The sequence below is a fragment of the Phyllobates terribilis genome, unplaced genomic scaffold (assembly GCF_046119375.1).
Source record: "Phyllobates terribilis strain yellow unplaced genomic scaffold, ASM4611937v1 Scaffold_13__5_contigs__length_258822181, whole genome shotgun sequence".
NCBI classification, from domain to species: Eukaryota; Metazoa; Chordata; class Amphibia; order Anura; family Dendrobatidae; genus Phyllobates; species Phyllobates terribilis.
Window position 1 is genome coordinate 130934791 of NW_027362773.1, and position 26041 is coordinate 130960831.

General features: G+C 43.1%; 1 protein-coding gene across 3 annotated transcripts in view; it reads left to right on the forward strand.

Annotated features, from left to right (window-relative positions):
- CRACR2B (calcium release activated channel regulator 2B) overlaps positions 1 to 24754 on the forward strand; it is a 79167-nt gene extending 54413 nt beyond the window's left edge. The window contains exons 7-10 of one of the 3 annotated variants that reach the window (XM_073658682.1): positions 7111 to 7206; positions 10923 to 11128; positions 23616 to 23687; positions 24258 to 24753. In XM_073658682.1, coding sequence (XP_073514783.1) covers positions 7111 to 7206; positions 10923 to 11128; positions 23616 to 23687; positions 24258 to 24420 — 537 coding nt within the window. In that variant the 3' untranslated portion in view covers positions 24421 to 24753. Of the gene's footprint in view, positions 1 to 7110; positions 7207 to 10922; positions 11129 to 23615; positions 23688 to 24257 lie in introns of all 3 variants that reach the window. The other 2 variants (XM_073658684.1, XM_073658683.1) reach the window with 2 other exon arrangements.
- The last annotated feature ends 1287 nt before the right edge of the window (positions 24755 to 26041 follow it).

The window sequence follows — 26041 nt, forward strand, 5'->3', positions numbered from 1 at the left end:
TGCGGATTTGCCTTCTGAAAATCCAATCAGAAAATCCACCAGAATTCTGGTACATGTGAACACAGCCCTAAAGCTGACATGTAGTCTTGTACACAAGCAGAGGTACGGGATTTCATTGGGTGCAGCAGGGTAAACACATGCCTGAGATCTTTACTTTGATTCAAGGAATGATTGAGCTGTTTGACCTTTTCTTCTGTGACACAGGATATTCTTTTGAGGCAATACACCCACACCAAGTTCTGTAATCGTGTGTTGAATGCATTACTATACAGTTTTGTGTCGCAGCACTGCATTCACAGCTAAATATTCATATTTGGTGACCCTAATTTACATTTTGTGACGCACAATTTAATGCCGGGTTGAGAGGAACTCGTGAAAAATCATCCATTTTGTATTTAAAAAAATTCAGTATTCCATCCATGTGCCATTCATATCACATCCATATTTACACATCAATATTTAACGGGGTATTCCCATATCCAAGATCCTATCCCAATATGTAGTAGGTTTAATAATAATAATAATAATAATAATAATAATAATAATAATATTATTAATATTAGCAAATGCCTCCAATTAGAAATGTAGTATAGTTTTTCTGATTTGCTATATCTCTTTTCTCATGTGCAGGCATTGCAGGACCTTAGGCATAGCTTCCGTTTTCGGCAGGACTGTCCCGCTTTGAAGGCTCAGTCCCACGTCCCGTCACGGCTCAGCTGTTTTCCCGACTGTGGAGGGTGAGGGGAGGGGGTGGTTGCAGCGGTGGAGCAGCGGGCACAGGTAGTAGCCGGCAGCTGCAGCTACCACGTGTGCCCGCTGCTAAAGAAAATGAATAGTCATTCTTCTCCACGCCCATGGGAGTGGAGAGGAGTGCATATTCATTCTCCTTAGTAGCGCACACTGTCAATCGCAGCCGCCGGCTTCCTGCTGCGGCTCTGCGATCTTGTGTGCCCACTATTAGAATGAATATTCACTCTTCTCCACTCCCATGGGTGTGGAGAGGAGTGAATATTCATTCTCTTTAGTAGCGGGCACAGAGAATTGCGGAGCAGCAGCAGGAGCTGTGGACGTGCTGACAGTAGTGCGCGCTATTAAGGAGAATGACTATTCACTCCATGCCCATAGTCCCGGCGTGGAGAGGAGTGAATATCCCCGCAGCACACTTCGGCATCTGAGAGTGCATGGCAATGATGTCATGCTCTGCTCTGCTCAGATGCTGAGATTAGCTACTGACAGACAGGATGCAGCGCTGGAGCAGAGGGGAGGAAGGAAGGTAAGTAGAAGTGTTTTTATTTTTTCCATGTGTGTAGTGATGGGGGGCCATGTATACCAGGATAAGTGGAGCCATGCACATCAGGATTGGGGATGAGGGGGCCATTCATACCAGGATTGGGGATGAAGGGGGCATGCATATCAGGATTGGGTCTGAGGGGGCCATGCATGCCAGGATTGGGTCTGAGGGGGCCATGCATGCCAGGATTGGGTCTGAGGTGGGCCATGCATGCCAGGATTGGGTCTGAGGTGGGCCATGCATGCCAGGATTGGGTCTGAGGTGGGCCATGCATGCCAGGATTGGGTCTGAGGTGGGCCATGCATGCCAGGATTGGGTCTGAGGGGGGCCATGCATGCCAGGATTGGGTCTGAGGGGGGCCATGCATGCCAGGATTGGGTCTGAGGGGGGCCATGCATGCCAGGATTGGGTCTGAGGGGGGCCATGCATGCCAGGATTGGGTCTGAGGGGGGCCATGCATGCCAGGATTGGGTCTGAGGTGGGCCATGCATGCCAGGATTGGGTCTGAGGGGGGCCATGCATGCCAGGATTGGGTCTGAGGGGGGCCATGCATGCCAGGATTGGGTCTGAGGGGGGCCATGCATGCTAGGATTGGGTCTGAGGGCCGTCTGCTGAATGCCTCTCTGACGACAACTCTTGCCAGGGGAGAAAGAAATGGTAAATGGGTGTGGATTGAGGTGTGGCCAGGGGAGTGGCCAAAATTTGCCTGTCTCTTTCTCCTCTTCAAAAGTTGGGAGTTATGCCTTAGGTATCCATGGTTGCCACTGATATAGTGAGTTAGCTAGTTGCTAGTGGTCGTAACCATGGATACCTAAGGTCCTGCAATGCCTGCACATGAGGAAAGAGACAGTGAATCAGAAAAACTATACTACATTTCTAATTGGTGGTATTTGCTATTATTATTTTTTATTATTATTATTTATTATTATTACACCTACTACACATTGGAATAGGATTTTGGAGATGGGAATACCCCTGTAAACACTTATTGATATCCACATTACATGTACGGAGCAAGTCGATAGCGGGTGTATGGAGCAGGCTTACATGGAGAGCTCGTCTCATATTCGGCAGGTAACCGCGTTTGTTAACCTGTTAAATGCTGTTGTCAATCACTGACAGTGGAATTAACAGTGCACTGTTGTGGGGGTGCGACATTCTATGGGCCCATCGGTGCGCCTGTGACGTGATCGCAGGTCACCAATGGGTTGTTATGACAGCTGGGGGGTCTGTAGACCTCATTATCATCATGTATCATTACGGAGCCCCTGCCTGTGGCCGAATTTCAAAGGAGACCGTGATTTTTACTATATGCAGAAATACCGTATATTCCGGCGTATAAGACGACCTGGTGTATAAGACGACCCCCCTACTTTCCTGTTAAAATATAGAGTTTAGGATATATTCACCGTATAAGACTACCCCTTTTCCAACGCATACCAAACACCGGTAAAAATTAAAAAAAAACAGATTTGAATTTAACATGGTCCTTTTTTAATTTAAATTCTTATGACATGCAGGTATATAGCAGGAAAACTGTCACTCATAAACATATTAAAATAGGGGGGACCCCACGTCATTTTTTGGGGGGGTCCCCCATTCTAATAGCTAGTAAAGGCTAGGTATTCAGCTGGGGGCTGATATTAGTAGCCTGGGAAGCTCCGTGGGTATTACCCCCTTCCCAGACTTCAAACATCTGCCCCAGCCGTCTGCTTAACCTCCGCTAGAGACTATAATGATGGTGGATCCCACGCCAATTTTCTTTTTAAAAAATCCTTTATTTTAACACTAAATGACAATTGAGGGGTTAATAAAGATGCAGTCCCTAAATTATTATTAATTTTGTAATTAATTTTTCCCAAAAATGTTGACGTGGGCTTCGCCATATTTTTGTGTCCAGCCAGGTACAGCAGGCAGGAACGGGCTGCCCCCAACCACCAGCTGCCTATTTGTACCTGGCCGGACACAACAATATAGGGAAGCCCTTTTTTTTTTAATTATTTCATGAAATAATTAAAAAAAAAAGACGTGGGGCTTCGCCCTATTTTTGTGTCCAGCCAGGTACAACTAGGCAGCTGGGGGCTGGAATCTGCAGCGCAGGGAGACCCAAGCTTTCTGGGCCCCCCCCGCTGCAAATTGCAGTCCGCAGCCACCCCGGAAAATGGCGCGTTCATAGAAGCGCCATCTTCTGGCGCTGTACCCAACTCATCCAGGGCCCTGGTGCGGTGGCTCACTGGGTAATAAAGGGGTTAGGGCCAGCTTGGCATTATCAGCTGGCCCTAAGCCCGAAATTCATGGGGTCACGCCAATATTAGACATGACCGCCATGAATTTCTAGTAAAGTAATTAAAAAAAACACAACACCCAGAATAAAGTCCTTTAATTGAAATAAAGACACAATTTTTTAATGTTCTAAATTAAACCATACTTACCATCACGCCCATTCCAGCTGAAGCCAACGATCTCCTGCAATAAAAGTAAAATAATAAAGCAACCTCATCCTTACCTTTCCATGGTTCCCAGGACCGGTCCAGCTCTGCTACATCGAGATGACAGGCTGGACCGCAGCAGAACGCTGCCGTTCAGCTTGCCATGCGGCAGACACTGAGAAGCGCAGGCATGCTTGTGCTCCTCAGTGTCTGACTGTGACGGCATCCAGATGAGCCGAGATCATGTCCAATGAACTCGGCTCACCTCATGCACGTCACTGACAGCGTGGGAAAATTCTCCTGCTCCCCGCATGCGCAGTAGAAGTTTCCCACGCTGTCAGTGACGGACGTCCAGGAGGTGAGCTGAGTTCATTGTCGGCTCATCTGGATGCCGTCACAGCGAGACACTGAGGAGCGCAAGCATGCCTGCGCTTCTCAGTGTCTGCGGGATGAGAGGCTGGATGGCAGCTTTCTGCTGCGGTCCAGCCTGTCATCTCGATGTAGCAGAGCTGGACCGGTCCTGGGAACCATGGAGAGGTAAGGATGATGTTGCTTTATTATTTTTCTTTTATTGCAGGAGATCGTTGGCTTCAGATGGAATGGGCGTGATGGTAAGTATGGTTTAATTTAGAACAATAAAGAATTGTGTCTTTATTTCAATTAAAGGACTTTATTCTGGGTGTTTGTGTTTTTTTTAACTTTGACTATGGGGTTAGTAATGGGGGTGTCTTATAGACGCCTCTCCATTACTAACCTGGGCTTGATGTCAGCTGGCATTATAAGCTGACATCAACCCCAACCCTATTACCCCCTGCCACCGCACCAGGGCAGCGTGGAAGAGCGAGGCTAAGTGCCAGAATTGGCGCATCCTATGGATGCGCCATTTCTGGGGCGGCTGACGGCTGGTGTTTCTAGCCTGGGAGGGGGCCAATATTCATGGCTCCCTTCCTGGGCTATTAATATCAGCCCCCAGCTGTCTGCCTAGCCTTTGCTAGCTATTAAATTAGGGGGGACCCCACGTCATTTTTTTTGGGGGGTCCCCCATTTTAATAGCTAGTAAAGACTAGGTATTCAGCTGGGGGCTGATATTAGTAGCCTGGGAAGCTCCGTGGGTATTACCCCCTTCCCAGGCTTCAAACATCTGCCCCAGCTGTCTGCTTAACCTCCGCTAGAGCCTAAAATTAAGGGGAACCCCACGCCAATTTTTTTAATAATAAATCCTTTATTTTAATACTAAATGACAAGTACAGTAACCAACACTATCACTGTACTTCATATATATGTGACTGACATGTTTCTATCTATCTAATCTATGTGTGAAGCTCTATTCTGTCTGTTATAAATTGTCGGGTACAGATGCTGAATTGCCGGCCGGCTTTCTTAAAGAGACGGTGCATGAAAACACTATTATTTTTTTTAATAAATCCTTTACACTAAATGACAAGTACAGTAAGCAACACTGTCACTGTACTTCGTATATATGTGACTGACATGTTTCTATCTATCTAATCTATGTGTGAAGCTCTATTCTGTCTGTTATAAATTGTCGGGTACAGATGCTGAATTGCCGGCCGGCTTTTTTAAAGAGACGGTGCATGAAAACACTAATATTTGTTTTAATAAATCCTTTACACTAAATGACAAGTACAGTAAGCAATACTGTCACTGTACTTCATATATATGTGACTGACATGTTTCTATCTATCTAATCTATGTGTGATGCTCTATTCTTTCTATTCTAAATTGTCGGGTGCCGGCTTATGCCGCTGCTGAATTGCCGGCTTTTCATATATTGTCACAGAAGCGATGCGAACTTCCCTGCTCCGGACACAGCGCAGCGCTTCTGTGACAAGTGAAAGCTGTCGGCACAGAAGCCCTGCGCTGTGTCCGGAGCTGGGAATACGCAGCGATGTGTCAGTTTCAGCACAGAAGCGCTGACTGTCTGGACCTACCGCCGCCGTATTTTAACTCCCTCCACCTTATATTAACTCCGACATGGCAGGGATACGGCCACGGCAGCTTATTAACACCCCCAGAGTATCCCCCCATGTCAATTTCTGAAAGTTTAAAAGCATTACCGGCGTATAAGACGACCCCAGACTAGACAGAAGATTTTTCAGTCTTCAAAAGTCGTCTTATACGCCGGAATATACGGTACTGTGGTATTGCTGCATATAATTCAAGCAATCCAATGATTGCAGCTTCAAGTCCCCTAAGGGGACTAATTAATAAATACAGTTAAAAGTTTAATTTTTTTTTAATTTTATATATATATATAATATATATCTCAAATTACTCTCCTTTTCCCCCCATTAAATGTTAATCTGAAAAAATACACGTGTAGTATCAAAATATAAAAATTATTGACCATATTGGTAAACATTGTAAACAGAAAAAAATAAAAATCAATTGTTACAGCGTTTTTGGGGGGTCCTAAAGGGAGGAAAAATAAAACAACAAAAAAAACGGAAATTGGCTGCATCGGGAAGGTGTTTAAATGAATGTTCAAGACCAAACACAGTTTCCTATGTTAATAATTGCAATGTAGTCTTCTAAAACTGATGCAATATGAATGTTCCCTATTGGATCCAAATTGTTTTTTTTTTGCACACCCATAGACTTGCATGTGCGAGTCTCACTTGAAAAAATGGAAGAGATTAGTGCATGCTAAGAGATTTTTATTTTAATTTTTTTTAACTCAATCCGTGTGAAAAAGCCTTTTTGGATTACATTCGTCAGTGTGTTATCCGTACAATACACTCGTCTGGACTCAGCCTAACTCCGTGACACAGAATACTGCTTTGTATTGTGCGGTATTTTGTAGCACAATCTGCAAATAATTTATTTTTCTTTACGGAATTCACTTAGGTAGTTTTGTGATAATTGTATTATGGGAAATTTTTATTTATTTTTAGTAAAGAAAACCATGGTGCTTATATTGTATTCACTATCTGAGGCTGATTTTATTTGCCAGTAGCCTGGAGCAGCCACTACACAGTGTGACGGAGCAATGATATTGTGCTCTGTACACCGTTTATATCCACCTGCTGATGGAGCTGGTAATGGCCAATTTGGTGGTGATGCCAGGTGTGCCCTCTTCTCCATCTGATATTGATGACCTATTGTAAGGATAGTCCCTCAATATCAGAGTAGTGGAAAACCCTTTTAAAATCCCCATCTACACCAATATCTACTATCCATGAATAGTGGCATGTTGGCATATTGATAATTGTAATTGGGGATTTGGATTCACATGATCCATGATAATATTGACTTGGCATTTAACAAAAAAAAATCACATTTTTGATGCACAAAAAAAAGTTTTCCCCTTTTACTATGATTAAATGTTGTTGAGAATTTCCAGTTGACATGTCTTGTCCCATTGTGCAGGACTCCGTTAAACAACAGGACAGACACACAAGTCTTCAGAGAGAACTGCTGATAAAAGAACAAGAGCTCGAGGGCATCGCTCTCCGCCAGAGACAGGTACAGAAACCTCTGAAATCTTGGTGGCCAGACTGCGCCAATCCAACCTGATCCTTTTCTTAAAGGGGTTATCCAGACTATACTCATTTTTTAGACCGACAGTAAAAAAATAACAGGCCAGTATTTGCCAGACACCCATTTCAGGTCTCTGCCAGCACAGAGCGGACATGGACTGCTTCTGCTGAAGTCACATCGACAGAGCAGCTGCTTCTCTTACGCTCTGCTCTGTTGATGGGCTGTGACTGCTGATGTCATGCTGATTGACTGCCGGCTCCCTGCTGCCTAACTGTGGGAAGCCAGCTGTCAATCAGCATGATGTCGGCAGTCAACAGAGCAGAAGAGGAAGAGCTGCTCTGTTGACACGGAGCAGTTGAATTGCCTACAGGAGTGGTCAGTGACCACCCTGAGCCAGCGGCAACTACCTTTTAGTAAAAAAAAAAAAAGAGCCAAAAAACGAATATAGTCCTGGATAATCTCTTTAAAGAGTAACTACACTTTTTATTTTTCTCCATTTTTATGCATTCTATGAAGTTTCCAGGTTCTCCCCGTGACTATAACATGTTCTCTTCTAGAAAGTGTGTTCACACTGGACAGATGCCACTACCCCCGTATTCACAGATTGGAAATCTGTACGCTGTTTACTTATATATGGTATATGGATCCTCCCCAGCAATGCACAGCATCAATTTCCATAACATATAGTCATTTTTATCAGAAGTTATGTCATGTATGTAAACGATCATGTAATATGGATCCTTTGGACTCTTTCAATCGCACTTGTTTAACAGCCTGCAGAATGGTAAATATAGGCACAGAGGGCAAGCAAACTGGCATAAATCCACATAAAATAAGAGCCGGTCACACACCTAACTCTGTTGTGTCTACGCCGCCTCATTACATCACCCTTTGTCATCCATGATGTGATGTTTGTATTAATCGGAAGAGACGATACCCGGAGGATATGAAGAAAATCTTGCCATCAGTGAGATTACAAGTCTAGTTATAGAATGAAATAACGTATGAGTCCTGGTATACAGGCTCCGCACAGCCAGTCTGAGTGATAGCTGCAGCTTGTACTGATCAGTGGGAGATCTGAGCAGCTGCAGGGAGGAGGGACACTGAGGATCTGTCAATCAGTCTAGGTGAGCAGAGAATAAAGTAAACATCTATAAAGGAGCCATTCTGACATTGATCATTAAAGAAAGTACACCAGCCTTATCGGGTCTAAGAGAGCTACTTAAAAATATAAGCAGTTTGTATTGTGACATCTGCTCACAATCCACTTTACAAGAACCCTTAAAATCTTCTGTAAATTGTAACCGAGAAATAATATTTTGGGGTGAATCAGTCATAATTGGGGGAAAAAAATTCGGAATGCATTTTATTTATGAAATACTTCCATTATCATTTCTCGGACGCAACTTCTGTGATGCCTCTTCTCGAAAAGCCCTCTCTTTACCCTGGGAGATGGGGGACTCGGAGTCGGGTCCTGTGATGGAGAGATGGGGAGCAGCCGTGGCCCGGACCCGACCCGTGCTCAGGGCTGTCACATTAAAAAGATGTTGTGGGCTTATCCGGGTTGAGTGTCTGATTTACGACTACGCCACCTGTGGTACCTGGTGAAGGGCCACTAGCGCCGCTGCAGTCCACTGAGGCATGGTGTTGTGGCGGCTAGAGTTATTACTACTCCCCACAGGCAGATCAAGGCCTCAGGGCAGAAGGACAGGATGGAGGGGGTAGTAGTAGAGGAGAACGGGCGCCGCGTCGTGCGGTGTGGCGCAGAATAAACAGTCCGGAGGCCATAGGGGTGAACTTCCAAGGCTTTACTCACATAGATGGCAGAAGGAAGGCGACTCCCTGCTCCCCGCGGAGTCCTGCGGTCACCAGGGACGGTGGTCCGACCACCTCCGAGTAAGTCCAGCATTCAGTCGCGACCCTACAGCAGTGTGTTCCTGAACTACAGACCGATTCCTTTCCTGTCCATGTGTGTGTGAATAGGCCGGGTCTCCCTCTGAACTCCTCTCAGAACAAGGGCATGGGGGCAGCTCCGCTCCGTCCGATGCCCGGTGGGATCCTCAGGGCCTACCGGGCTTCCCCGACCAGGACATGGAGTAGCAAGGTCGGGTGTCAGGGGCCGTGTCTCCCTCCCCTGCAGGTCCACACAGGATCCACGCTCAGGGTGGGAGATCACAGTTACACACAGTATTTGACAGCACAAAGGACCAAAACCAAAGATGGCTTTTTATTAAATATGATATTTAAAGTGTAACTAACTTGTAAGTCCTCCACCCTCACCCACTAACTGGTTCCCCTAACTCTTGGTTCCCCAGTCTCCCTGTAACCAGGGGAGCAGCACCTAGTGCATACCAGACTCCTCTGGTGGAGAAATGTGGTGTTGGATGCAAAGGTTGGGTCACGACTATCACACTGTTCTTACCTCAGAGGAGGAACACTACACTCCATTAGAGAAGTGCAGCATCCCTGTGGCGGTCGAACCCTCAGGGGCGCCACACTTCCAAGAAAGTAAAATGACATCACAGTGGAAAATGCCCTGAAACGTGTCAGGTTATTTGGTTTGTGTTTACCATGTGAACAGCTGGGATACATGGAGCTGATAAGAGCGCAGCTTCACGGGATATACCAGTGACCTCACGAGTTCCCGCCCGTATCCCTACATGAACTTGCCATGTACTTTTTTATATCTGTGTTTACTATGGCGCCATTAGCAATGTGCGCACTATGGGTGTCTGGAATTAATGTGCCTTAAAGGGACATGCATAGGAATAAGATGCCAGAAGTAATCTGGCTATGCAAGTGACATGTAGGGTGGAAAGTGTTATCTTGGGACACGAGCCTTGGGCTGGGTTCAGACGGCCATATTTTATGTTTTGTATATTCACCCCAATGCCTGGACTGACTCCTAACCTGAACTTTAAAGTCTCATAGGCGTAGCTCAGGGATAGTCATGGTCAGTCCCGGACCCTTATATCTACCATAAAATGCAGCCATCTAAACCTGGCCTAAAAGTGCCATGATAAGTTGGGAACCCGGGCAGGTAAATGGCAGATATATAAAATATTATTGATACATTTAGGTCATGGACCTAAGCCACATTATTGCTGCGTATATATTAAATTAAATGGAATAAAATGGGACGTGAAACCAGGAAATTAGTCTGATTGCCGTATGTGGAGTCAGGAAGGATTTTTTCCTCTAATATGGGGCAATTAGCACCTTCCTCATAGAGTTTTTGCCTTCCTCTGAATCAACATGTTGGGCTAGAGTTTGAACTCAATGGACTTCTATCTACCTTAATACATTACATAAAAACTGAGGATAACCAGATAGGAGTAGGATTTTGGGTAATGCTACTATTCGTGTCAAGCTGCACCTGCTAAGCAAAAAAGCTAAACCAGCTTAATTTTCCTGTTTTATTAAGTTTTTTTTTTTTATTTGTACTTTAGTTTTTACACTTCACATGGTTTTCTGGGATTTTGATTTCTTTACGCTGTGTACTTTGAGGCTGATATATATCACTACCATAGTGTCTCCTATATGATGTATATACATCAGCCTCAGTGTCTCCTATATGATGTACATACATCAGGCCCAGTAACTGCTGTAGTGTGTGTGTGTGTGTGTGTGTGTGTGTGTGTGTGTGTGTGAATATAATATATATACCCCTCACTGAACATGGTCCATTTTCCCTACAACAGCTCGAGCAGAAGCTGCATTCCCTAAGTAGTGAACAACTTGAGACCCGTGTTCAAAACGATGTCTTGAAACAGCTAAATGAAGATCTCCTTGGACAACTAGAAAAGACCAAGACTGATTTGGAAAAAGCTCAAGCCCATCTACTAAACCTTCGCAGACAAGAACAGGATGAGCTGGAGCGTAAGAAGAGGCAAGTTCTACCCACTAGGTTGGAACATACTAGTAATGTCACTTTCTTCCTAATTTCAAGCTCACAGGAATCTACAAAACTTTAAAGAGGTTGTGCAGGATTAGAAAAACATGGCTACTTTCTTCTTCCAGAAACTGCGCCGCACCTGTCTGCAGATTCCTATATACGATTAGTTGCAACAGTAATAAATCGCTGCAGCTGTTCACCCTTTAAGGAAACCTGTCAGAAATTTTACCCCCAACCAAACCATTCATATGACTATGTAGACCATTAAAAGATAAGACAGTCAATACCTTTATGACCCCAGAGCCCTGCTCCATTTGTGAGAAATTGCATTTTGAAGTTGTACCTGGAAGTGCATTAGGGCGTGATGATGCACCCCAGCCGCCGCTGTATTTTCTACCCAGCAGAACCCTCCCCTGGCTGATTGACAAGTCAGTTACTTTGTACAAGAGCAAACAACCTGTCAATCAGCCAGGACAGGGTGGTGCTAGGCAGGGAATAAAGCGCACGGCTGAGAAGCTGCAAGTGCATTTTTATTACCCAATGCAACTTCAAAATGCAATTCCTCGCTGCTGGCATAATGCTTTGGGGTCATAAAAGGATCGACTGGCTTATATTTTAAAGGCCTATCCAATCATATTAATAGTTTGGGGGTGACGTAACCATTTATTATAACTTCTCTTTAAAACTGTCCATAGCAGAGCTGTGAAGTTTGAGCATTCAGTACCCGGCAGCGGCCATCACAGTGCCTGAGATGAAGCCTGCTGTTAGGAGGACTTACTTTATGGGAGGGGACAGTGCCGTCTGCTCTCCCACTTTCCTACTTGAAACTGCACCTCACTTGAGGGTGCGGCCAGACATGTTCTCTCCAACCTCTGCGTGAGTTCAAAGATGATGGGTCCTAGTGATGTATATACATCATCATTAGTGACTCCTAGTGATGTATATACATCATCATCAGGGACTCCTATGTGATGTACAGTACAGACCAAAAGTTTAGACACACCTCATTTAAAGATTTTTCTGTATTTTCATGACTATGAAAATTTGTACATTCACACTGAAGGCATCAAAACTATGAATGAACACATGTGGAATTATATACTTAACAAAAAAGTGTGAAACAACTGAAAATATGTCTTATATTCTAGGTTCTTCAAAGTAGCCACCTTTTGCTTTGATGACTGCTTTGCACACTCTTGGCATTCTCTTGATGAGCTTCAAGAGGTAGTCACCGGATATGGTTTTCACTTCACAGGTGTGCCCTGTCAGGTTTAATAAGTGGGATTTCCTGCCGTATAAATGGGGTTGGGACCATCAGTTGTGTTGTGCAGAAGTCTGGTGGATACACAGCTGATAGTCCTACTGAATAGACTGTTAGAATTTGTATTATTGCAAGAAAAAAACAGCTAAGTAAAGAAAAACGAGTGGCCATCATTACTTTAAGAAATGAAGGTCAGTCAGTCCGAAAAATTGGGCAAACTTTGAGAGTGTCCCCAAGTGCAGTTGCAAAAACCCTCAAGCGCTACAAAGAAACTGGCTCACATGAGGACCGCCCCAGGAAAGGAAGACTAAGAGTCACCTCTGCTTCTGAGGATAAGTTTATCCGAGTCACCAGCCTCCGAAATCGCAGGTTAACAGCAGCTCAGATTAGAGACCAGGTCAATGCCACACAGAGTTCTAGCAGCAGACACATCTCTACAACAACTGTTAAGAGGAGACTTTGTGCAGCAGGCCTTCATGGTAAAATAGCTGCTAGGAAACCACTGCTAAGGACAGACAACAAGCAGAAGAGACTTGTTTGGGCTAAAGAACACAAGGAATGGACTTTAGACCAGTGGAAATCTGTGCTTTGGTCTGAGGAGTCCAAATTTGAGATCTTTGGTTCCAACCACTGTGTCTTTGTGCGACGCAGAAAAGGTGAACGGATGGACTCTACATGCCTGGTTCCCACCGTGAAGCATGGAGGAGGAGGTGTGATGGTGTGGGGGTGCTTTGCTGGTGACACTGTTGGGATTTATTCAAAATTGAAGGCATACTGAACCAGCATGGCTACCACAGCATCTTGCATAGGCATGCTATTCCATCCGGTTTGCGTTTAGTTGGACCATCATTTTATTTTTCATCAGGACAATGACCCCAAACACACCTCCAGGCTGTGTAAGGGCTATTTGACCAGGAAGGGGAGTGATGGGGTGCTACGCCAGATGACCTGGCCTCCAGTCACCAGACCTGAACCCAATCGAGATGGTTTGAGGTGAGCTGGACTACAGAGTGAAGGCAAAAGGGCCAACAAGTGCTAAGCATCTCTGGGAACTCCTTCAAGATTGTTGGAAGACCATTTCCGGTGACTACCTCTTGAAGCTCATCAAGAGAATGCCAAGAGTGTGCAAAGCAGTCATCAAAGCAAAAGGTGGCTACTTTGAAGAGCCTAGAATATAAGACCTATTTTCAGTTGTTTCACACTTTTTTGTTAAGTATATAATTCCACATGTGTTAGTTCATAGTTTTGATGCCTTCAGTGTGAATGTACAATTTTCATAGAAATGAAAATACAGAAAAATCTTTAAATGAGAAGGTGTGTCCAAACGTTTAGTCTGTACTGTATATACATCATCATCAGGGACTCCTATGTGATGTATATACATCATCATCAGGGACTCCTATGTGATGTATAAACATCATCATCAGGGACTCCTATGTGATGTATATACAGTGCTTTGTGAAAGTATTTGGCCCCCTTAAACTTTTCTACCTTTTGCCACATTTCTGGCTTCAGACATAAAGATATAAAATTCTTATTTTTTTGGGGAAGAATCAACCACAAGTGGGACACAATCGTGAAGTGGAACGAAATTTATTGGATATTTTAAATTTTTGAAAAAAATTAAAAACTGAAGAGTGGGGCGTGCAATATTATTCGGCCCCCTTGAGTTAATACTTTGTAGCGCCACCTTTTGCTGCGATTACAGCTGCAAGTCGCTTGGGGGGGCGCTATGTCTCTATCAGTTTTGGACATCAAGAGGCTGAAATTCTTGCCCATTCTTCCTTGCAAAACAGCTCGAGCTCATTGAGGTTGGATGGAGGGCATTTGTGAACAGCAGTTTTCAGCTTTTTCCACAGATTTTCGATTGGATTCATGTCTGGACTTTGGCTTGGCCATTCTAACACCTGGATACGTTTATTTTTGAACCATTCCATTGTAGATTTTGCTTTATGTTTGGGATCATTGTCTTCTTGGAAGATAAATCTTTTTCCCAGTCTCAGGTCTTTTGCAGACTCCAACAGGTTTTCTTCAAGAATGGTTCTGTATTTGGCTCCGTCCATCTTCCCATCAATTTTAACCATCTCCCCTGTCCCTGCTGAAGAAAAGCAGGCCCAAACCATGATGCTGCCACCACCATGTTTGACAGTGGGGATGGTGTTTTGAGGGTGATGAGCTGTGTTGCTTTTACGCCAAACATATCGTTTTGCATTGTGGCCAAAAAGTTCAATTTTGGTTTCATCTGACCAGAGCACCTTATTCCACATGTTTGGTGTGTCTCCCAGGTGGCTTGTGGCAAACTTCAAACAAGAGTTTTTGTGGATATCTTTGAGAAATGGCTTTCTTCTTGCCACTCTTCCATAAAGGCCAGATTTGTGCAGTGTACGAGTGACTGTTGTCCTATGGACAGACTCTCCCACCTCAGCTGTAGATCTCTGCAGTTCATCCAGAGTGATCTTGGGCCTTTTGGCTGCATCTCTGATCAGTCTTCTCCTTGTTCGAGATGAAAGTTTAGAGGGACGGCCGGGTCTTGGTAGATTTGCAGTGGTCTGATACTCCTTACATTTCAATATGATCGCTTGCACAGTGCTCCTAGAGATGTTTAAAACTTGGGAAATCTTTTTGTATCCAAATCCGGCTTTAAACTTCGCCACAACAGTATCTCAGACCTGCCTGGTGTGTTCCTTGGTCTTCATGATGCTCTCTGCACTTGAAACAGAACCCTGAGACTATCACAGAGCAGGTGCATTTATACGGAGACTTGATTACACACAGGTGGATTCTCTTTATCATTACCAGTCATTTAGGACAACATTGGATCATTCAGAGATCCTCACTGAACTTCTGGAGTGAGTTTGCTGCACTGAAAGTAAAGGGGCCGAATAATATTGCACAGCCCCACTTTTCAGTTTCTAATTTGTTTAAAATATCCAATAATTTTTGTTCCACTTCACGATTGTGTCCCACTTGTTGTTGATTCTTCCCAAAAAAATTAGCATTTTATATGTTTGTTTGAAGCCAGAAATGTGGCAAAAGGTAGAAAAGTTCAAGGGGGCCAAATACTTTCACAAGGCACTGTACAACATCATCAGGGACTCCTATGTGATGTATACACATCATCATCAGGGACTCCTATAGGAGTCGCCGAGGCTGCTGTATATACATCATATAGGAGTCGCCGAGGCTGCTGTATATACATAATATATGATGTGTGTACAGCAGCCTCGGCGACTACTATATGATGTGTGTACAGCAGCCTCGGCAACTCCTATATGATGTGTGTACAGTTGCCTCGGCAACTCCTATATGATGTGTATACAGCAGCCTCGGCGACTCCTATATGATGTACAGTGGCTTGCGAAAGTATTCACCCCCTTGGCATTTTCCTTGTTTTTCTACCTAACAACCTGGAATTTCACAGGTTTTTTTTGCGTTTGCATCAGTTCATGTAAAGAACATACCTACAACTGTGAACATTTAGTTTTCTTTTTATTCTGAAGCAAACAACAAATAGGACAAAATAACTGAAAACTTCAGTGTGCATAACTATTCACCCCCCTAAAGTCAGTACTTTGTAGAGCCTCCTTTTATGGCTGCAAGTCGCTTTGGATAAATCTCTATGAGCTTTCCACACCTTGCCACTGGGATTTTTGCCCATTCCTCAATGCAAAACTGCTCCTGCTCCTTCAATTTAGATGGTTTCCTCTGGTGAACAGCAATTTTCAAGTCTGACCACAGATTCACAGTTGGATTACGGTCTAGACTTTGACTAGGCCACTCCAAAACATTTACACATTTCCCCTTAAACCACTCTAGTGTTGCTTTAGCAGTATGCTTTGGGTCATTGTCTTGCTGGAAGGCGAAACTCCGTCCCTGTCTCAAATCACTGACAGACTGAAACAGGTTTTTCTCAAGAATATATGGATTTCGCACCATCCATCTTGCCATTGACTCGGACCATTGTCCCTGCTGCTGAAAAATATCACCACAGCCTGATGCTGCCACCACCATGTTTCACTATGGGGATGGTGTTCTTCGGGTGATCTGTGTTGGCTTGGGGCCAGACATAGCGTTTACCTTTGTGGCCAAAAAGTTCAATTTTGGTCTCGTCTGACCACAGCACCTTCCTCCATACATTTGCGGAGTCTCCCACGTGTATTTTGGCAAACTCAAAACAAGCCTTACAATTTTTGTGCGTAAGTAATGGCTTTTTTCTGCCCACTCTTCCATTAAGGCCACCTCTATGGAGTGTACGACTTATAGTGGTCATATGGACAGAAACTACTGTACATTCTCTGCTTGGGAACTCTGCAGCTCCTTCAGGGTTACCTTTGGTCTCTGTGCTGCCTCTCTGATTAATGCCCTCCTTGCCCGGGCTCAGAGTTTTGGTGGGCGCCTTCTCTTGGCAGGTTTGTTGTGTTACCATGTTCTTTCCATTTGATGATAATAATGGATTTGATGGTGTTCTGGGGATCATCAGAGATTGGGATATTTTTTTTTTCTAGTCCAACCCTGACTTGTACTTCTCAACAACTTTGTCCCTGACATGTTTGGAGATCTCCTTGGTCTTCATGGTGTTTGGTTAGTGGAGCCTCTTGCTAAATGGTGTTGCAGCCTCTGTGGCCTTTCAGAGCAGGTAAAGTGTATATACTGACAGACATGTGACACTTGGATTGCACACAGGTGGACTTCATTTCACTAAGCATGTGACTTATGAAGGTAATTACTTGCACCAGAAATTTTTAGGGGCTTCAAAAAATGGGGTTAATACATTTGCACATGCCAATTTTTAGTTATTTGATCCCATAAATTAAATTTATGCCTATATTTTTCTCACTTCACCAACTTAGACTATTTAGTGCTGATGCATCACACACAAATCGGATTATAGAAATATTTAAACACCGGTTGTAATGTAATAAAATAGGTAAAAAGCCAAGGGGGTGAATACTTTTGCAAGCCACTGCTTATTCAGCAGTCTCCGTGTATATTTTGTGATGTAAACAGCATACTGTGTATATATAGTATATACTAAGATGCTGTCTGTACATAATGTAGATATGTGTGTATAGTATATAGTGTGGCTTCACACCACATTTTGTATATACACAGCTCCACACTATATTCTATAGCACAATAAGTAGTGTGTACTCCCCAGTATGAAGTGTATACACAGGCACAGCTCCATACTAAATACTGTATACACAGCTCCACAGTACCGCTCCATACACACTGCACACTGTACCAATTCTCCTGTCCTGTATACTGGGAGTAATTCTCAATATCTGTATTATTCTGCATATATACAGTGCACAGTACCACTTCTCCTGTCCTGTATATACACACCGCACAGTACCACTTCTCCTGTCCTGTATATATACACAGCACAGTACCACTTCTCCTCTCCTGTATATATACACTGCACAGTACCACTTCTCCTGTCCTGTATATACACACAGCACAGTACCACTTCTCCTGGCCTGTATATATACACACAGCACAGTACCACTTCTCCTGTCCTGTATATATACACACAGCACAACACCACTTATCCTGTCCTGTATATATACACACAGCACAGTACCACTTCTCCTGTCCTATATATATGCACTGCACAGTACCACTTCTCCTGTCCTGTATATACGCACTGCACAGTACCACTTCTCCTGTCCTGTGTATATATACTGCACAGTACCACTTCTCCTGTCTTGTGTATATATGTACTGCACAGTACCACTTCTCCTGTCTTGTGTATATATGTACTGCACAGTACCACTTATCCTGTCCTGTATATATACACTGCACAGTACCACTTCTCCTGTCTTGTGTATATGCACTTCACAGTACCACTTCTCCTCACCTGTATATATGCACTGCACAGTACCACTTCTCCTCACCTGTATATATGCACTGCACAGTACCACTTCTCCTGTCTTGTATATATGCACGGCACAGTACCACTTCTCTTGTCTTGTGTATATGCACTGCACAGTACCACTTCTCCTCACCTGTATATATGCACTGCACAGTACCACTTCTCGTCACCTGTATATATGCACTGCACAGTACCACTTCTCGTCACCTGTATATATGCACTGCACAGTACCACTTCTCCTCACCTGTATATATGCACTGCACAGTACCACTTCTCCTGTCTTGTATATATGCACGGCACAGTACCACTTCTCTTGTCTTGTGTATATGCACTGCACAGTACCACTTCTCACCTGTATATATGCACTGCACAGTACCACTTCTCCTCACCTGTATATATGCACTGCACAGTACCACTTCTCCTGTCTTGTATATATGCACGGCACAATACCACTTCTCCTGTCCTGTATATATGCACGGCACAGTACCACTTCTCCTGTCCTGTATATATACACTGCACAGTACCACTTCTCCTGTCCTGTATATACACTGCACAGTACCACTTCTGTCCTGTATATACACTGCACAGTACCACTTCTCCTGTCCTGTGTATATATACACTGCACAGTACCACTTCTCCTGTCCTGTGTGTATATATATATATATATATATATATATATATATATATATATATATATATATATATATATACACTGCACAGTACCACTTCTCCTGTCCTGTATATACTGTGGGTACGGAAAGTATTCAGACCCCTTTAAATTTTTCACTCTTTGTTTCATTGCAGACATTTGGTAAATTCTAAAAAGTTCATATTTTTTTCTCCTCATTAAAGTACACTCTGCACCCCATCTTGACTGAAAGAAAAACAGAAATGTATAAATTTTTGCACATTTATTAAAAAAGAAAAACTGAAATATCACATGGTAATAAGTATTCAGACCCTTTGCTCAGTATTGAGTAGAAGCACCCTTTTGAGCTAATACAGTCATGAGTCTTTTTGGGAATGATGCAACAAGTTTTTCACACCTGGATTTGGGGTTCCTCTCCAGTTCCGTCAGGTTGGATGATGAACGTTGGTGGACAGCCATTTTCAGGTCTCTCCAGAGATGCTCAATTGGGTTTAGGTCAGGGCTCTGGCTGGGCCAGTCAAGAATGGTCACAGAGTTGTTCTGAAGCCACTCCTTTGTTATTTTAGCTGTGTGCTTAGGGTCATTGTCTTGTTGGAAGGTGAACCTTTTTCCAAGTCTGAGGTCCAGAGAACTCTGGAAGAGGTTTTCATCCAGGATATCTCTGTACTTGGCTTCATTAATGTTTCCTTCAATTGCAACCAGTAGGCCTGTCCCTACAGCTGAAAAACACCCCCATAGCATGATGCTGCCACCACCATGTTTCACTGTTGGTATTGTATTGGGCAGGTGATGTGCAATGCCTGGTTTTCACCACACATACCACTTAGAATTATCGCCAAAAAAGTTCTATCTTCATCTCATCAGACCAGAGAATCTTATTTCTCATAGTCTGGGAGTCCTTCATGTGTTTTTGAGCAAACTCCATGCGGGCTTTCATATGTCTTGCACTGAGGAGAGGTGTCCGTCTGGCCACTCTGCCATAAAGGCCTGACTGGTGGAGGGCTGCAGTGATAGTTGACTTTGTGGAACTTTCTCCCATCTCCCTACTGCATCTCTGAAGCTCAGCCAGAGTGATCTTGGTTTTTTTTTTTTACCTCTCTCGCCAAGGCTCTTGTCATATGATTGCTCAGTTTGGCTGGACGGCCAGGTCTAGGAAGACTTCTAGTGGTCCCAAACTTCTTCCATTTAAGGATTATGGAGGCCACTGTGCTCTTAGGAACCTTGAGTAATGCAGAAATTCTTTTGTAACCTTGGCCAGATCTGTGCCTTGCCACAATTCTGTCTCTGAGCTCCTTGGGCAGTTCCTTTGAGCTCATGATTCTCATTTGGTCTGAAATGCACTGTGGGCTGTGAGGTTTTATATTGACAGGTGTGTGCCTTTCCAAATCAAGTCCTATCAGTTTAATTAACCCTCCGTCACATACAATAGGCCTGACAGGCACATCTCTTTTTTATTTGGCGGGAGTTTTGAAGTGTTTGTATTTCAGTTATTAGTTTTATGTTAAGTAAATGGGGTTTTTTTGCACTTGATTATGTGTAGTCTCTTTTATTACATCCCTATGAAGGTCACTGATCACTTTTAGAGCACTGAAATTGCAAACATTAGATATTATAGGTATTTTTCTAGCCTGAGCCTGACAGTCACATTGTATGTGAACTCGTTAGAACCGATATTGTATGTGACGGAGGGTTAAACACAGCTGGACTCCAATGAAGGAGTAGAACCATCTCAAGGAGGATCACAAGGAAATGGACAGCATGTAATTTAAATATGAGTGTCTGAGCAAAGGGTCTGAATACTTATGACCATGTGATATTTCAGTTTTTTTCTTTTTTTAATAAATTTGCAAAAATTTCTACATTTGTTTTTTTTTTCAGTCAAGATGGGGTGCAGGGTGTACTTTAATGATAAAAAAATTAACTTTTTAGAATTTACCAAATGGCTGCAATGAAACAAAGAGTGAAAAATTTAAAGGGGTCTGAATACTTTCCGTACCCACTGCGAAAGCAAAAAATAGTTTTCCAGCACACGATGTAGAAAAATGAAAAAAAGCCTTTATTTAATCCATCGTTAAAAAATACAATTCCAACAGAAATAAAAGCATGTGTAGGCTTACGCGTTTCGGATCATATTTGACCCTTAGTCATAGCATAAAGTACTGAATAAATGTTGCACTTTTCAAGGAAAAACAGTCAAGGGAAGCTGCCAAGGGTAACACCCACCAAAATCAGCTGTGATATCAGCATCACTAATTCAAGGCTAGCAGTGATCTAAACACTTGATGTATGCCCTTTAAAGTATGCCCTTGAAATCAAATGTTAGATATCTTTAGAATCTCTTATTGTTACATATATATTTAAATAGTACATCAATTGTTTATTCAATTAATTCACATATATAAGAAACTTGGGTAAAAAGTGATCAAATAATTGGTGCATTTCACATTGTAATATGTTTGTAGAGGATGGATGTACTATAGGGTTAAACTAGTGTTTAGATCACTGCTAGCCTTGAATTAGTGATGCTGATATCACAGCTGATTTTGGTGGGTGTTACCCTTGGCAGCTTCCCTTGACTGTTTTTCCTTGAAAAGTGCAACATTTATTCAGTACTTTATGCTATGACTAAGGGTCAAATATGATCCGAAACGCGTAAGCCTACACATGCTTTTATTTCTGTTGGAATTGTATTTTTTAACGATGGATTAAATAAAGGCTTTTTTTAATTTTTCTACATCGTGTGCTGGAAAACTATTTTTTGCTTTCGCTGAGGATTTTTCTCCCTGATGGGGATGGATTAATTCCGAGCACCGAGATCATGGAAAGGAGGACTGGGCAAGCTGGGCCAGGTGAGCTGAAGATTTTTTTCTTACTTGCCTATTTCCGTACCCACTGTATACACTGCACAGTACCTATTCACCTGTCCTGTATATATACACTGCCAGTACCACTCCACCTGTCCTGTATATACAGTGCCTACAAGTAGTATTCAACCCCCTGCAGATTTAGCTGGTTTGATAAGATGCAAATAAGTTAGAGCCTTCAAACTGCAAACGAGAGTAGGTTTTATGAACAGAAGCATAAATCTTACAAACCAAAAAGTTATGTTGCTCAGTTGAATTTTATTAAATTTTAAACATAAAAGTGTGGGTCAATTATTATTCAACCCCTATGTTTAATATTTTGTGGAATAACCCTTGTTTGCAATTACAGCTAATAATCGTCTTTTATAAGACCTGATCAGGCCGGCACAGGTCTGTGGAGTTATCTTGGCCCACTCCTCCATGCAGATCTTCTCCAAGTTATCTAGGTTCTTTGGGTGTCTCATGTGGACTTTATTCTTGAGCTCCTTCCACAAATTTTCAATTGGGTTAAGGTCAGGAGACTGACTAGGCCACTCCAACACCTTGACTTTTTCCCTCTTGAACCATGCCTTGGTTTTCTTGGCTGTGTGCTTTGGGTCGTTGTCTTGTTGGAAGATGAAATTACGACCCATCTTAAGATCCTTGATGGAGGAGCGGAGGTTCTTGGCCAAAATCTCCAGGTAGGCCGTGCTATCCATCTTCCCATGGATGCGGACCAGATGGCCAGGCCCCTTGGCAGAGAAACAGCCCCACAGCATGATGCTGCCACCACCATGCTTGACTGTAGGGATGGTATTCTTGGGGTCGTATGCAGTGCCATCCAGTCTCCAAACGTCACGTGTGTGGTTGGCACCAAAGATCTCGATCTTGGTCTCATCAGACCATAGAACCTTGAACCAGTCTGTCTCAGAGTCCTCCAAGTGATCATGAGCAAACTGTAGATGAGCCTTGACATGACGCTTTGAAAGTAAAGGTACCATACAGGCTCGTCTGGAACGGAGACCATTGCGGTGGAGTACGTTACTTATGGTATTGACTGAAACCAATGTCCCCACTGCCATGAGATCTTCCCGGAGCTCCTTCCTTGTTGTCCTTGGGTTAGCCTTGACTCTTCGGACAAGCCTGGCCTCGGCACGGGAGGACACTTTCAAAGGCTGTCCAGGCCGTGGAAGGCTAACAGTAGTTCCATAAGCCTTCCACTTCCACAGGTGGAGTGGTACTGCACAGTACCACTTCTCCTCTCCTGTATATATACACTGCACAGTACCACTTCTCCTCTCCTGTATATATACACTGCACAGTACCACTTCTCCTGTCCTGTATATATACACTGCACAGTACCACTTCTCCTGTCCTGTTGTCGGAGAGGCGACATTGGATTTTGGGAGAGTCATTATTGCTTTATTATTTTCTACATTCCTATGGGTAAATAAAAATAAATTTTGAATAACCTGTTTAAATGGGTTTTCTCAAGTTTGGAAGTTATCCCCTTTCTTCTGAATAGGGGATGACTTTCCGCTCACTGTGGATCTGACCGCTGGGGACCCCCATGATCCAGAGAAACGTAGCATTGAAGAGCATCTGGTAAATGGAGCTGTGGTTGATCATATGCACTGCTACACCATTCACATGTGACTCTTCAAATAACTCCTTTAAGAGAGTGGTGAGGGGCACGACAAAGTAATAGCAAAATTCACTGATCGGGGGTGAGGAGTGTTATGGTATGTGGGCTGGTGGGGTTTGTGTGCCAGGGCCACTTTTTGGTCCCAGTCCGGCCCTGAATATCATAAATTATGACTTGAAATATTAATGGCCACAATCTAATCTTCAACTTGCTGTTTTCTCTACAGGGATGTGTTCAAAGTGTCCCGAAATATGCAGAAAGAGAAGCAGAGTCTTCTCCGACAACTGGAACTTCTCAGGTAAACTTGATGACTTTATTGAAATTGTCAGTGTTTTGGGTTTGCCTTTCACTTTAGCAAAAAAATAAATTAGGCTTTTAAATGCAAGTACCTGCTTTTGTCTTCTTCTATCTTTCTTCTTTTCCCTTTCTTCTTTCTTCCTTGCTCTCTCTTTTCCTCCTCTCCTTCCGTCTCCTCTCCTTCCGTCTCCTCTCCTTCCGTCTCCTCTCCGTCCGTCTCCTCTCCGTCCGTCTCCTCTCCGTCCGTCTCCTCTCCGTCCGTCTCCTCTCCGTCCGTCTTCTCATCATCATTATTATTCATGTAGCTGTGCTGCCCATGGAAAACATTACAGTAAATCTTCTCAAATTCTGTGCTGCAGAATGGTAAGGGTGGACAGTAGTACCCTATAGCACATAACTCTGTGGGTGCCACTTAAGGCACCTCACTAGTGTCACCAAAAGATTATTATCTCACTTAATGACATTCACTTGAATACGTTTTTCCCATTTCATAAAAGACCATATGGCAGTTTTCTAAAAGAAAAAAAAAAAAAAAAAAAAGTCATGTAGCTGTGAAATTTTAATTTTTTAGGGAAATGAACAAAAAGCTTCGAGATGAGAAGGATGTGTTTGAAGCAAGAAAACTAGATACCCTGAGGAAGGACCTGGCAGAGCCCATCCTGACGCCCAGAAGCTGCTGCTGTTGCTGCCACTCGAGCTGTGCCAGCAGTGCCCACTGTGATCCTGGATTATGACGACAGGGAGGGGGTGGTAATGGGGTTAGCAATCTGACTGTATAGTGTTTGTAGTATGTTTTAGTTATATATTTGTGTATATGTAAATACTTTAATATAAGTTTTATCTAGACCCTTCTCTCTCATGTGTATATGGAAGGGTGACAGAAATATGTCTATAATGTATATAATTAGGTCAAAGCTTTAGGCGAGAGACCAGAGGAGGAACACGCTAAAGGGGACAGAACAATCTAGTGAAAGGGTTTGTGTTTACAATTGGGGAAAAAGACTGGATACAATGCACGGTTCCCTGTACAATTTTATGTCGGAGTCTTACAGAAAGTGCTTCTATTACAACTAAGGATTTTGAGATTCTTTTCATTAAAAAAAAAAGAAAAAAATTGTCTTTTCTTGTCTGCTTCTCATTTAAGATCTTTGTGATAGGATTAACAATTTTCCCAGAAGGACACCTAACCATTAAGTATTATCCACAACTATTTATTTTTTTTACTATGAGCCTAAAAACTATGAGTTAGCAACTACCTCCCTGTTCGTTCTTAGACCCATAGTAAAAAAAAAAAATTAAATAGTCCTGGATAACCCCTTCAATGTGACAAACACCTCTTTATTACTTCTGACTAAAATCTTGTAAATACAATTTATTTTTATCCTAAACCAGCAGTGTAAACCATAAAGGATTTCTACTTCTTTTTTTGCCCCCTCTAAATTGAGGACTGGTGGGTACGATTTAACAAAAAAAAAACAAAAAAAAAACTACATTGTGTGAAAAAGGCATTGTTGAGCATTCAAGTGCTAATGAGAAAAAAATTGGTCTTGAACCTGTTCCAAATACATGGCTCCAATTCTCCAGCATGTACTTAGAGTTCAAATAAATATTCACTACTTCCCTCTTGGATTCCTCAACACTCTAGCAACACTGACCTGCAGTGATGACACCCTATCAGTCAGTCATTTGACCACTGCAGCCAATCAGTGGTGATGTTTTCAGGTATAGCAGTGAACACCAAGACAGCAGGTGAGCGGCTATAGCCAGGCTGTTGACTGATGGAGGGGAAATCATCACTTCTGAACCATTGGAGGTCAACAGAAGAGGAATTCAATGGGTAAATAATCGAAAAAAAAATATTATATATCTGTGTGTGTGTATATACAGTACAGACCAAACGTTTGGACACACCTTCCCATTTAAAGCTTTTTCTGTATTTTCATGACTGAAAATTGTACATTCACACTGAAGGCATCAAAACTATGAATTAACACATGTGGAATTATATACTTAACAAAAAAGTGTGAAACAACTGAAAATATGTCTTATATTCTAGGTTCTTCAAAGCAGCCACCTTTTCCTCTGATGACTGCTTTGCACACTCTTGGCATTCTCTTGATGAGCTTCAAGAGGTAGTCACCGGAAATGGTCTTCCAACAATCTTGAAGGAGTTCCCAGAGATGCTTAGCACTTGTTGGCCCTTTTGCATTCACTCTGCGGTCTAGCTCACCCCAAACTATCTCGATTGGGTTCAGGTCTGGTGACTGTGGAGGCCAGGTCATCTGGCGTAGCACCCCATCACTCTCTTTCTTGGTCAAATTGCCCTTACACAGCCTGGAGGTGTGTTTGAGGTCA